The sequence below is a fragment of the Meriones unguiculatus genome, chromosome 3 (assembly GCF_030254825.1).
Source record: "Meriones unguiculatus strain TT.TT164.6M chromosome 3, Bangor_MerUng_6.1, whole genome shotgun sequence".
Taxonomy (NCBI): domain Eukaryota; kingdom Metazoa; phylum Chordata; class Mammalia; order Rodentia; family Muridae; genus Meriones; species Meriones unguiculatus.
In genome coordinates, this window is record NC_083351.1 from 34,158,986 (window position 1) to 34,173,984 (window position 14,999).

The 14,999-nt window shown below is 40.7% G+C and overlaps 1 protein-coding gene across 2 annotated transcripts in view; it reads right to left on the minus strand.

Moving 5' to 3' along the window:
• The window catches only part of Ercc5 (ERCC excision repair 5, endonuclease), a 34,458-nt gene that overhangs the window by 17,966 nt on the left and 1,493 nt on the right, over positions 1-14,999 (minus strand). For both annotated transcript variants that reach the window (XM_060379814.1, XM_060379816.1), the window contains exons 2-7: positions 11,954-12,129; positions 10,497-10,612; positions 9,921-10,007; positions 7,875-7,935; positions 5,074-5,217; positions 2,966-3,173 (exon numbers count right to left, since the gene is read on the minus strand). In XM_060379814.1, the coding sequence (XP_060235797.1) occupies positions 2,966-3,173; positions 5,074-5,217; positions 7,875-7,935; positions 9,921-10,007; positions 10,497-10,612; positions 11,954-12,129 (792 nt within the window). The remainder of the gene's footprint in view (positions 1-2,965; positions 3,174-5,073; positions 5,218-7,874; positions 7,936-9,920; positions 10,008-10,496; positions 10,613-11,953; positions 12,130-14,999) is intronic.

Genomic DNA, 14,999 nt, shown 5'->3' on the forward strand with positions numbered 1-14,999 from the left:
AGCAAGAGTCCACCGGCTTTATCATGGATGTCTTCCCCAGAACTCAAGAGCCACAAAGTACCCTAAATTTAACGTTTGATTTGACAGTAGATAGTCAAAAGTAAAACAAGTGCTTTTATGTATTTCATAAAACATAATTTCATTGTAGATTGTTTCTTATTTGTGTTGTAAAAAAAAAAAGAAATCAAATCCTGGTGTTAGTGCTCACACATGTGAATTTATAAAATTAAATTTATAAAATGATCTTTCTACTATTTTAATGACCAGTAAAATTGAAAAATGTTGTTGAACCAAGTTCTTTATAATAAAAGCTGAAATGAAAAAAATTTAAAACACCCCCCTCCAAGAAAAAGCAACAATAAAGAAAATAGAAAAATATTTGATACAGTTGCTGAAACTAATGATGTAGAGTAATGAGGCAGTGTGAAAGGGCCTTCTAATTCAAATCTGGCCTTACAGGTTGCGACTTTATTATTTATGCATCTGTTTGTTTGTGTAGTGTGTGTGTGTATGTGTATGAATATCATGTGTTTGTGGGTACCCGAGGAAGCCAGAAGAGGATATTGCATCCCTTAGAGTTACAGTTACAGGCACTTGTGAGCTGCTCATGTGAGTGACCTGGAACCCAGGTCCTCTGAAAGAGCAGGATGAGAGCAAAACTTCTCAGCCATCTCTGAAGCTACTTGATGTATATTTTTAATGCTAACTTCATATTTTAAAAATTGCTTTGATGTAACATATTTTTGTGGTGAAAATTTTGGTTTCTTTTATGTTTTCTGTTTTGTTCCCAAATATGGGATATGAAATATTTTTAGTTCATCCTCAGTTCAACTAAATTGAACTCATAAACTCGTGAAGAGGGGACATGATTTTGCTCAGCTGAAAACAGACGTGAGAAGGCACAAGATGTTTTGCTGGAAGCTGTCTCGAGCAACAGACATGTTTTTTGCCAGCTGGAAAAACAGCCCTGTGTGGACTAGAGAAGGGAGAACTAGAAGCCCACAGAGACAACGCTTCATGGCTACACTTTGTAAGGTTCACATCGCTTTGCTGGTCTTTGTTTTTCTGCACTTCACTTCTCAGTGAGCAAGCTCCAGAGAACTTGTGGCACTCCAGCTGAGTCTTGATGCTTTCACTCTTGCCGATTCTGTGGAGTCTTCCTGTTTCTGCTGACGGTGCCCCTGCTGTTGATTCGTGTTGCTGTTTGGTGTTGGCTAGTTGACTGGACTGCTGGTGTCCAGACAACAAAGAGTGGAACTGCCCCAAGGAACGTCTAAAAAAGGTCCACAACCCCCTTTCCTAATAACCTTTTCTCACCTTCCTCTGGTCAGTGGGTTGGAAGGGAGTAAAAATGTTTAAGAACCCTAAATAAAGTTTGTTTTTGAAAAATCTAAGCCTACATATTCGCACATCTTCTTAAAATACGGTAGATATTAAATTTGAATCCATCACAAAGAAAAATGGTCAAAAATCTGAGGAAATGTTTGAAATGTTCTACTGTCAGTGGAGAGCAAAACTCTACCTTATGTAGTTAATGTATATAATAAATTGATAAATATTGGAAGCCACCCCTCACCGGACACTTTACAGACAAGATGTGACCCAGCCCACTGAACAAACCTGTATCAGAAATAATCATGTTCTCAACCTGCCTGGATGAAAGTAAAGAATCACAGAGGTTAGGCCTCTTGCTCACGAATTAAGTGGCAGAACTGGAACTCAAGCTCATGTTTGCTTCTAAAATCCCATGATTTCAACTTCTGTTTTCTCTATCATACGAAGACTCTCTGCGTTACTTCATTTTCTCTCATTTTTTAAAAGTAGGGTTTCTCTATATGATAGGAGGCATACTAGGGGGCATACTAGGGAAGGAACTGGAAGAATAGAAGAAAGGTAAAGGTTGAAGGTGGGAAGGGTCAATCAAAACCAAAGATATGTGCTAACATCACAGAAATGCACCACTCTATAAACTAAAAAGCACAATTAAAAAAACAACAAAAAAAGTGTGAATGGAAGTCCCCTCCATGAGTTGATAGCATTGCTCCCAGAAACCATGGGGTCTTGAACAAAAATCCTAGTGCCAAGTGCAAGACATTCCCCATGAGTCTCTGACCAGACAGCCCAAGAAGCCCCCAAAACAATACAGTCCATTGCTGTTGCTCTTGCTTAACCACAACTAGATGGTAAAATCCTATTGCAAAGGACACAACACACCATGGACACAGGACACAGAAAAGTGAACCTGGAAGTGAGCTGGACACCTCCTCTCTGCTACTCCTCCTCTGCAGGACTAAAAGGCACCAGACAGGCTGCTGAGGGTGAGAGATTACCAAGTCTTTCCCAGTAGGAATCCTGTGTGCTACAATCCTGACTTGACAAACAAGATACCCACATCAGTGCAGCAAGAATACCTTGCGGTCAAATCAGTGTCCCGCTCAGTGGATCTGGGGTCCACTCCACGGGAGGGAAGACATGCCTGAGACTGTAAATCCCACACGTGTGCCTAAAGCCTATTGTTGCCACTAGCCTGGGCCAGAGAAGCTCCTCCCTGAAGAGGGTGACAGTCAACGCAGAGTTCTGGAACAAGCAACTGCTGAGCGCTCAGCCCTAAATGAGACTTTTGTATGGCGCACACACGCACACACCAATATCGTAAAAGGGGAATGTCACAAGAGGGGAGGGGGTAGAAAGAATGAAGGAGGGTGAGGATGGAAAGAGACCCTACAAAATGCTGTGTTCTGGATATTGGATGGCCGTCATAATGATAAGCACAGAGTAGCTGTGGCCACCTGCATAAGACCTACAGGAGAGCACAGCTCCCTTGATTGACAGAAGTGTTCATAGGCTGTGTCTCTGCTTTGACTGGCACAGAAGAATGCAGCCCATCACTGCAGGCACGACAGCAGGAGAACACTGCTTCCCTATCATGATTTGTAGCTGTCAAATCAATGATGGTGCCTGGTACCTTTTATCAAGATGTAGTGTGAGGTGTCTTCAGAGACCACTCTTCTTGACTCTACCTCCTTCAGAAAGCCTCCCTCATCTTCATATTGCCTCTGGATTTGCCCTGAGTGCTGCTGGTTCATTTCCTTTTGAACATTTTCTATATGCTGGTTTAGGTAGTTTTTCTTAAGCAAGCCTTTCAGCTGGTACTGTGAAAAGTCATGAGACTCCTAGGGACAAAATAAAATTACTGGTTACATTAAGATGATAAAACCACCACTGTCCAACCCATTTCCAAAAGGTAGAGTTTCGTAGCATACCAATACAATTTGAAAACTAAGGGGGTTTCACTGTTAACTTCATTTTTTTTGTGTTGTGTTTTTGAGATAGTCTCTCCAAGTCAGCCTGGAACTCACTATATAGATATAAATCAAGCTAGCCTTGAAATTGTGAAAATCCTCCTGCCTCTGCCTCCAAACTACTGTGGTTAGCACAGATGGCATTATAACAGCCTTAAAAATATTTGAAAAACAAAGAATTAAGCAAAAAAAATACATAATAATAATAATAATAATAATGAAAGACCTTTTTATTATTTAATCATTCGTTTAAAAATCATTTTCTGAGCTAGACCACATAGCTATAGCATGACATGTGATGGTGGCTCAGTGAAACACAACCTTCTAAAATACAAGTGAAGTGCCTTGCAATGTCCTTGGTCCACAGGACACACAGAGTAAATAACCAGAGGTATTACTAATCGTAGTTTACATGAATAAAGCCTTTCCCATTGAAGGCATTCTGAGTCCTTTTATATTGCCCACCTTGACTTACCTTCACAGGCATCCAATGAGACATTTTCCTATCTCCAGTCTGCGAATGATGAGCTTGAGACTTTAACAGTAGACTCGCACGGGAGACCCCAGACAGACGGCTGACTAAAACTGAGTCTGTTAGTAGACTTACGACTGTCCCTGCTACACATGGATCTTCTCTCATCAACATCATGTGCACGATGGATAAGTCACACCACGGTCCATCCTGGACTACTCAGAACTCTCTCCTCATGGACCCACCCTAGCCTCCTAGCCTTAGTGACATCATGGTTGCACAGAGAAAAAGAGAAAACCACTAGACGCTACCTTTCTCCTCTCCTTCTCACTCCACTCAACCCTTTTTCTATCAGTAATACTCAGAGAATCTGCACACCTCTGAAAGAACAAGGCTAAAAGACAGATGGAGCATGAATTGTTTTCCCACCAAAATATAAATAATTTCTTGTACCCAAAAATTTTGATAAAATCATTTCCATGTACCTTTTTTTTTTTTTTAACCCTAGCTACATAGAAAACCAGAAATGACTGACTTATCTGGCTTTTTTCATCTTTCTGGTACCAAAGTAAAAAAGTATTCTAAAGTCTATGGCAAGTTAAAAAATGCAAAAACAAAAACCAAACAACTACATCAATTGCTGTCAATTTACATTCTACCTCAGCATGTGAGGAGAACTGCTGTCAACAGAGGCGGTGGCAGGAGGAAGGAGAACGGAACTCACGCGCCAGGAACTAAAGACAGCAAGTACTCAGTGGGGGCACAGATTACATAATCAACAGCAACATGATCAGGACATACTCAACAACACACGACCATGCACACCAGACCTGCTCCAGCTTCCTGTGACTCTGAAGTTACTATTCTCAGACCACCCTGTTCCCACTAGTCACAAAGAAGGAGAGGAACACACACAAGCCTATATCTGGAATTTCAAGTCAGAAATCTTTTCCATGTCACAGTTACTTTTTGTAAATAATGTATGTTGTGTGACATACATTTAAAGTGACTTCTGGGAACAGTCCAAGAACCACATGGTGCTGGGCACTTCCTGTGTGAGACACTTGAGTTACCCGCTATGGGTGTAGCCAGGATCAGGACAGGCATGTTCTATGCTGAATTGCAGTGAATGCATAAACAAACCATGCCTCCTGTGGCCTGAGATACACAGACTCTGTACCCTTGCAACCGGGATTCTCTCTAAAGTACCACCTGCCAATTTTCTCTTCTTTCTGTGAAGCTTTACTGAAGTTTAATTCTAAGCATTGGTGTGCTACTGTGCACTGCTGGCTGTTTTACCTCTGGCATTGCTTCAAACAGTGTTCGTCTTCGCTTGGTAAACTCTTTCATGTCAGTCAAGATCTCATGCTTTACTTCTGGTGGCAGGCTGCTGAAGTCCTCAGACTCAATATCTATGGCATGAGGATCATGAAAGAATTCTTCCTATAAGGAATAAAATGTTAGCATCACTGAATTCATATTTACCCATTTAGGTCTATTCGCTGTTACAAACACTCACTGTGTTAACATTATAAATATAGCTCTATGTAATCTACACATAGAAGTATACATTCTATAACAGGCATCATAGTGAACAAGCAGACAAGCAATCAATCCCTTCATTTGTTCCTTCAGTCCAAAGCAAACCACTTACCAGGCACTTATACACCACCCTGGCCCTGCTTTAAGAGTTTGGGTACTGTGCTAACTATGTACGTAAGTGCCTTAATCTTAGGAGTGCAGCAAGGCATATCAGCAAGTAAATAAATAAGCAAGATAATTGTTAGAACATCCAACAGGCTGATCTGATGAGAGTAATCAGGGAAACAAAAAGGATAAAATTCTTATGGGTTAGATGGAGAAAACCCTACCAGACAGATGTCCTGAGCAGGGATCTGAAAAATACCAAGACCCTGATGGGTATGGGGATCCTAAACTGAAGAAGACAAGTGTAAGCGCCATGAGATGAGAAGACTTGTGGAAATGAGCCATTTTTATACTTACATTAGTTGTATATTTTGAAATTTAAATAATGCCTTAAAAATTAATTTTCCTAAATCACATGGCCCGTGAACACTGAAGTCCTGACCACAGGATCCTCAGTAACACCACTTGCTAACACCTGATGCATGGATAATGCAGAGCCATAGGAAGTTGAAAGAAACCGAGGTTTTAGCAGAAAAGTCTTCTACCAGACATACCAAAACAATAAGACCTTAGGGAGTCAAAGAATGCTACCTACTACGATACTAAGCTTGAAAAAAAGTTCATTTAAAATAAAAAATTGCACAAAGGAGGCTAGAGAGGTGGCTCAATGACTAAGAGCACTAGCTGCTCTTCTAAAGCATCAAAGCTTTATTGCCAATATCACGCATGATGGTTCACAGAGTTCTGTCCCCAGCGATCTGACATCCTTTTCTGACCTCCACAGATTCTGCATGCTTGTGGTGCACAGATATACATGCAGGCAAAACACCCATACACCACATAAAAAAAAATAGTAAGTGAATAAATCCAAGGGGGGTAAAAAAAAAACCGTTCAAGAACCAGGAGTGGTAGTGCTTCGTATATAATTCCAGCATTTGAGAGACTAGGGTAGGAGGATTGCAAGTTCTAGGCCAGCCAAGGCTACTAACAGAAGTAAAATCTGTGTGACTTCAGTGATTAAAGGCAATACTCACTGACGTGCATGGCGATGCTCTACCACGTGAGCAGAGTCTTTGAGTCTCTTGTTGACATTTTCCCTTGTAGGTACTGCGCTGAAAACATGTAGCCAAGAATATGGTAGAAAGGAAACTATACAACATCCAAAGCAAGGCAACAGTTTTTGCCTAGGATCTCCTTTTGGATGTTTCCCCTTGGCAGAGCCCCGTGCTAGGAAATAGCACAGGCCATATACAGGCTACATGAAATTATAGCCATCAGCCTCACTGAGGTCAGCTGATGGCCACAGCCAACCATCGAGCATGCAGGTGAAGGAGCACATGAAGTAATTTCAGCCCCAGCTACATCCTGAAAGCATCTACATGGAAGACCCCGAGAGAGAAGCACCTCCCTGGGCTTATGGACTCCAAGCAGTGTGGCAGAGTGATAAAAATGGCCACTTTTATACCACTATGTTACATTGCAAAAAATAATTAGAACACATTCACTGGCATGAGTAAACAAATATAGGCACGCATATATATCTGCCCAAATCTTCCAAGTTACTTTAAATACAAAGACTGTTGTTTTTGCATTTAATTGTGGCACTGGGGAATGAATCTACAGTGTTATGCATACCAAGCAAGCACTCTAGCAACAAGTTATATTCCTGGCCCCAAGAAAGTATCCTTACATTCTGTCTAACCATGTATTACTACTTACTTTTTGAATAATCAGTTATCTTAAAAAAAAAAAAGCTTACTTTGAATATATAGGAATGCTCTTTCTGAGCCGATGCTCCATGAGGACAAAGCCATGTTCACCTCAAGCGCCAAGGTAGTGAAGGCCAAAGGCGGGCTCATAAAGGTTCATTTAGACAAAGCACAGCTGAACAACGTGGAGCACAAGATCAAAACTTTTTCTGGTGTGTTTAAGAAGCTCATGGGCAAGGATGTTGATTTTGAATTTCCAGAGCTTCAGTTGTAAAGATAATGACTAAATAAAGTATCATTCGCAGTATAAATAGTTAATTAACTAATTAATTAAAAAATATATAGGAATGCATAATGAAGCTGGATGTGGTACTGCACAACTTTAATCCTAGCCCGTGGGAGGCTGAAGGAAGACAGAACTCTTGAGTTCGAGGTAAGCCTGGTCTATACAGTAAGCTCCAGAACAGCTAGGACTACAAAGAAAAACAAAAACTCAATAATAATAATAATAATAATAATAATAATAAGGCCAAATTCAATATACAAGTGTATGAAAGGCATAGGTAAGTGTGGACTTGACATATACATATATGTACATGCAATCAGAAACACACACAGTAAAAGGGGCACCCAGCTTTACTTCTTATTGGGAACTTCCATAAAACGTCCTACCTCATAAGGATAACTCATTTTCACCATTTCGAATAGCAAAACCCATTCTGAATTCCCATGTTATATAAGTACCTGCAAAGCTTGCTTTTGTTCCATTCTTTCTTGCCATTGCTTTTCATCTTCCTCTTCTGAACTGTAAGTCAAGAAAACAATTTTAACATCTGTGATTTTTAACAAATACTTACACACATTTCTTGCGCTCAAGGTCTACAAGAGTGAGTGGGATGAGAAAACTGTAACTCCGGGGTCGCACCGTCTGGTGAGGGACAGGTGCAAGTAGCAGCTGCAGTAAGAACCCTAACCCCATCCACAAGGAAGAGAAGGTGGCTAAAGATGGGTTAAGGAGTAAATCATCTAAAAAGCTTCAGACATTGTGGTGGTTTAAACGGGATTAACCCCAACAGGCTCGTATGTCTGAACACTTGGTGCCTAACTGGTGGAACTATTTAGGAAGGATTAGGAGGCGTGGCCTTGTTGGAGGAGGCATGTTACAGGCGTCAGGGTGTGAGACCAAACCCTCCCACCATCCCAGTGCACTCTACACCTTCCACTTAAGGCTCCAGATGTGAGTTCGCAGCTGTTCCTACTGCCATGCCTTCACTCTGCCATAATAGACTCTAGCCCTCTGGAACCATATGCCCAATTAAACACTTTCTTTGACCAGCTGCCTTGGTCATGTGTTTGTTACAGAAATAAAAAAGTAACTAATACAGAGGGCCATGGAAGCTTTCCAGAATCTCCTACAATTACATTGGTGGATTTGCTAGGAATAAACAAAGGACCCAAATGTAAGATATAACAGAGGGTACATGCAAGGAAGTGTTCTAGACACGTGAACTGAGCTCTACAGTCATTTGGAAATAAGGAAAGGAAAATCTGCTCATGACAGTAAGGAGACCAAGCGAGGAGGTGATTAAACCAAGCGAGGAGTGATTAAACATCTGAAAGTTTATTCTGAAGAAATGACAAGCTAAGCCAGGCATGGTAATACAGGCCTGTAACCCCAACACTAACCAGGCTACAGCAGGAAGATTATAAGTTCATGGCCAGCCCGGATTACACAGCAATTCCAGGCCAGACTAGAGTAGGCACTGGAAATTTGTCATTTAAAAAAAAAGCATAAAAATACCATGAAGTTTAAAAGAAAGAAAACAACCATAATTGGGCTATAAATATATTGTAGAAGACAAAGCAGACTGCACTGGAAGGTGGGGAGTTGAGGCAAAGGCACGAGATCAAGGATGAAACAGAAATAAATTTCGGTGCTATTGAGATAGTCATGACAACAATGTGGAGAAAGAAATGGCTGATACAAAATCTGCTCTGTTGCCACGGAGCCCCTGGGAAGAGAACGAGAGGCCAAAACTGTCTACACTTCTGCTCCTCCACCAACACTTCAAACACAGACACCTTGAAGGCTAACCACCAGCAGAGCAAGACTCACGGAAAAACTGGAAAGGAGCAACTAGAAAGGTACCAGGAATGCAGGCCAGCAGGTCATGGCAGCCACATGGGCAGAGAAGTTAAGTACAGTGAGAAATGTGAAGTGTCCATGTGTCTATCAACAAGTCTATCGAATGTGGTAATTTATCCTGGTGGTGAGAGAGATGGAAGGAAGCTAGAAACAGGTAGGTCAGCATGAGTACAAAAGAGTGTAAATACATATGAAATGAAGCATGAGGGGTACTGAGAGTTAAAGGTTTAAGCAGGGGTAGGGGCAGAGTAAGGGGAGAGGTCAGGGTACAGGAGGATAATCAAAGGTATCTTAAAAAAAATCATATTGAATCCCAGTACTTTGTAAGTTAGTTTAAATATATAATTTTTTAAAAATGGAGGAGTTTGAACACAGATAGATGGACAGTCAACCTAGAAGACAGAGATATTAAATGAAAATCTCAGTGCAGGTAAGGGATACCTCCCTATAAGTCACTGGTCAAGGAACAGCTAGAGGTCTCCCCAATGCTGAGATTATAAGCATTTGGTGCCAGTATGCACAGCTTTTTACGTGGGTGTTAGGGATGGAATGTGGGTCCTCATACTTGTGTGGCAGCTCCTTTATTAACCGAGCCACCCGCCTGGTCCCTATAAAGTGATATTCTTTAGTAGTTAAACATTTACCTATGTTTTTCTTCCTCTGGTAAAGGCGGCAAAGCATAGATGTCATTCTCTCTTCGAACTTGAGTAAGACTGGGTAGCGCTTCATTTCTGGAAAGCACACATAACTTTCAACAATCATATGAAATGCATTTTGAGTCATTCCTCTCCTTCCACTGGTTATACAAACCCCACTCAAGGACAGTAGCTGACCCCCCTGGCCTGAGTCTCCCCTAAGCTTTTGATGTCACAACTAACGTCCCTGTGAAGGGAAAGGGGAAGTCCCTAGAGCTCCTTAGATACAGCCCCAACTATCATCAGGAAGGGCTCAAAGTAAAGTCGGGTTGCAGTGAACCCCATAGAAGAGCACCTGCCCAGCACATGTGAGGCCCTGCAACACTTAAAAAAAACATATAAATCAGCAAACTAGTTCATTAAAAGAGGAAGCAATATAACTTTTCTTTCTCATTAGCTACAATTCCACACTCCCAAGTCCAATGCTATCTGCACACTCCTCTCTTGACTTCCTATTAAACGAGACAAAGAGAGACACTATTGGAGCCCAGTGAGTGTCTGCAGCCACTGTGGTGCTCCTCTTGCCTTTTGCTTTTGAAGGCAGTTTTCAGAGCCTGTCTCTTTAGAAAGGTTTTCAGAAGCTTCTCTGTCGTTCTTCTTGAGTCAGTGGATGCAGAATCCTTCTTCTGCCTTCTCTTTGCCTGTGAAAATGAAGCGCGTGGCGTTTCAACTCTGATGATGCTCTACTAAAAACATTTCATCATCTGAAATTAAGGACAGCAGCTATTCCATCGTTTCCTTCTCACTGCTGCCAGTAACCACCTTCAGGTTCTGGGTTGCACGGGACACACAGAGCACTTGCCTAAAAATCTCCTATACGTAGCACACCTGGGAAGTTATCAGCTTAGTGTCAGTTTCTTGTAAATATACACTTCAGTACCACCAAGAACCTAAATTTTATACAAGTTATTCCAAAATCAATTTGAAATAATACAAAAAATATATTATTTTTATGTAATTCTGTCCCCCCCTAATTCAAGATGATATTAGAAGAAATTCTTAGCATGTATAAAAAGATCTTCTAATAAATATCTAGCTGAGCAGACACTTTCACTGAGACAGGGCTGCCCCACAGAAAACATTTCAGAGGATAGCCTGGTCAAGTTCAGTTTTGTTGTTGTTCTGAAAGTACTTTTGTTGTTGTTGTTGTTGTTCATTTTATTTCTCTGTCCCCAAGGACACTCAAACACACTCTCAGACATATCCTAAGTAGAGGCTCCTTAATGAGCAATAGGAGCCCAGCCTGACATAATGGAGACCATCTAAAATTAATTCTAGGGCTTTCAGTTAATAGATAAATTTAACCATTGACTCTCACTCTTGTGAAAGCTTTGAAAGATAAACTGCTATAAGCCTAGCATTGTGGTGTACTCCTTTAAATGCAGGTAAAGGCAGGCGGATCTCTGTGCGTTCAGGGCCAGTCTGATTATATAGAGGGAGTTCCAGGGCAGCCAGGCTACATAGAGACACCATGTCTCAAAAAAGAAAAAAAAAAATCCCCCAAAAAGCTGTTAAAGATAAATTTTTAAAGCCAACTGAAATTAGGTTGATTACACGTCAAAACTGCTCATTGAAAATATACATAAAAGCAGGGTGGTGGTGGCATACACCTTTAATCCCAGCAGGTGGATCCAGTTCAGGTGGATCTCTGAATTGGAGGCCAGCTGATCTACAGAGTTCCAGAACAACCAGGACTACACAGAGGAACCCTGTGTTGAACAACACCCCCCCCCGAAGAAAAATGGCATACATATACAGGCATACATATACATACAGGCATACATACACAGGCTGAACAGGTGTTACAGTTAGAAATATAGATGCATACATATTTATGCATGGAATAACAATTGGCAGAAAAAAGAGGCCATGAATTTAAAGTAGAGTTGGGAGGGATATATGAAAAGGTTTGGAGGAAGGAAAGGAAAGGGAAACCATTGTAACTGAATTTAATAATAATGAAAATAAAATCAGATATTTACCAAGGTCTGTTTCTTTAACAGTGGAGCATCGCCATCAAATACAAAAATAGGGCGAATACGGAAAAACAGGAGTTTGCAGAGCCGATGGAACAATGTGAGAAGATGAGCATTTTCTACCGCATTCCCGTGGCGATCTCGGACTCCTTTAAGTGCTTGGTTTAGCCAAATACTAATATCTGGGAGAACCAGTAAAGGAAAACTGTTCGGAATTTCCATCTTCATCCTCAAATTTTCAATTATCCAATAGACTGAACATTAAACACACACCATCATTCTTGTGAAGTTGAAACACACCTGGCCATGACAGAATCTACCCAAAGTCAGCTTACTCTTCTTTGGCTCCTTAATACTTTCTACTTTCTGAACCTTAAAATCACAGGCAGGCGCGCCCCTTGAAAAGTCTAATGGCAAAGACAGCTTCTTTTTATGCCCAATCTAAAGTTAACATCTACCCACATAGGTATGCACAACGACATGAAAGCAGAGGGCGCCGAGTATTTGGGAGGGAAGAAATGGGAAGGAACTTGGAAGAGGGACTGGGAAAAGTAGTGAGAGGAGAGAGAATGTGAACAAAAGTACAGTGATCTACATATATGAATATGACAAACCTACTATTTTGAATATAACAAACAAAAAATGTTTTAAAGCTTTTATAATAAAAATGCCTTCTTTGAAAAGAAAGCCCTCCCACCAAGCCTGGAGATGAAGCAGAGTCCTTCCCCAGTATGCACAAAGCCCTGGCCTCGGTTATCAGCATTGCAAGAACAAGCTAAGCAAGCAAGGTACCAGGCACCTGTGATCGTATGACTCAGGAAGATTATGTGTTAGAGGCCAGCCTGGACCACACAGCAATGAGATTCTGTCTCAAAGACAAACAAAAAAAGTCAATGTTCTACAGCAAATGTTAGGAAACTGTCACAAGTTTCTGAAAGACAACTTGAAAATTCATAGCAGAAAAGGTTAAAACTGTATTCCGTCTTACCTAAGAATTTCATTCCCATACTTTTAACCTCAAGAAATCATCGTGGATTTACCACAAAATTTATAATAACGCTTGAATATAACATTTAAAGTTTTTTTCATGATCTGTGCTTAAAACTCCAATACGCTGAGTTCCTAGGATAACATGTTCTTAGAAAGAGGTTCAGAAATAGGTCTAATGATTAAAAATAGTTACAAAACATTGCTAGAAGAAAGTTAATACATTATAAAAACTAGAGTGCAATTCTCTCTATAATCCAAGTAGTGTCAAATGCAGAAAAATTGACCGTACACCAGCCATATTACAAGTAGCAACCTCTACTAAAAGAGTCATTACGTTTTCTTGTAGTTTTCCCACTTTCTCAACCTTTTTCAAAGATGCCTTTTTGTTGTGGTGGTTGTTAATGTACTTTGCATTTGTTCCTAAGTATGAACTAGCACCCAGCTGGATTTCCTGCTCTTGGCCAGCGCCTTAGAGTTTTTCTACCACAATCTTTCCCAGGCCCACTTCCACCCTCCAGTCGATACCTCTTGCAGAGGCTGCCTCGAACCACCCACCACACTCTGCACATGTACCCTACGACTAGAGCAGTGCTGTGTCCTAGCTAACCTGGCAAGACTAGGGCAGTGCTGTGTCCTAGCTAACCTGGCAAGACTAGGGCAGTGCTGTGTCCTAGCTAACCCAGCTAATCCACCTGACCGCCTGAAGACATTTCAAAGTCCATGCCTTCTCCACTAAGCTGCTTATGCCCCAGCTCTGTGAATCACTGTTTCACGTGTGTGTGGCGGGGGCTGTAGGGGTAAGTTCTCATATCCTCCTCATCAAACCAGTGTGAGACCCTACCAGTTCTACCTTGCAGGCACATCAACCTTTAATATCGCAGCGCTGTTATTATCAATAAAGACCTGTGCAGTCAAGCTATCAAAAACAAAAAATACAAGAAAAATTTCAAAATGTTTTAGGTAATTTAATGATTTTGTGTTTGGCCACACTCATTAGCTATTATAGGTACAGAAGCCTCTTCTACATAAGGTGTGTGGTGGGGGAGTGATGATATATAATAAAACACATCTGAGCCGTTTCTAGAATGACTTAAGACCTTAGAAGACATGTGAAGAATCAACTGCAAGAAAAGTAGTTTTAAAGAATGTTACAACCTCCCACATGAAAGAAGATGACCATGACTGCGTGTCTCAGACATGAGTGATCAGGTCCACAGCATTTATCTTAGAGGAGGCGTTCCGAGCCTCTGTTCTGCATGGCCCTGACAACTGCTCCCGCTTGGCCCGTTTCTGCTTGTTACACTGCCATACAGGACTGAAGAAGTTTCTACGCAGCCCATCACTTTGACTTTAGAACTGAAAAAAACCCAGTGTCAGAGTCAAGACAGCTCTTAAAGCTGCTATCTGTGGGTCGAGGACCTGCAGCTCCTGAGAAAAGATTAAACTCCATATTCCTGAAACATTAAATCACACTGAAGTAATTCCCTTTCATTTTTCACATTTAAATTAACTAATTAACTCATGGAAGGTTGGGAGTTCTAACATGAAATTCTTAGTTAAAAAAAAAAACATAAAATCAGTTACACACTTTGATTCATCAAGCTTCAACACACAAGACAAAAAGAAATTCTCCACGGGCTAGAAAAATTAAAGTAAAAGTCAAAGCTTGCTTTAGAGTTGAACCTCAAAGGCTCAATAACATTTGAGAACAAAAGAGAACTTTTCTTAATCCAGGAGGCCACTGACTGAAGACTAGGTTAATCCATACTGGTATGTGTTCAGTGAGGGTATTATCTCCCTAATACTGGTAATACATTAACTTATGTTAAGGTCTGTAATGAAAAAAACCTAAACCGTTATTTCTTAATTTTTTGACACAAACAAACTGTTTAAATAAAACACTCAGCTATCCACATGGTCTAAAATCCAAAGTTTATTTGGAAAAGGATGTAAATTAAGAAACCTGAGATAATCGTAGATAAGTTCTTTATTAGCAAACAGAAAAATAACATCTACATTTCAGATCTCAGAGTTCTCATGATGAAATATAGAAAATTAAATT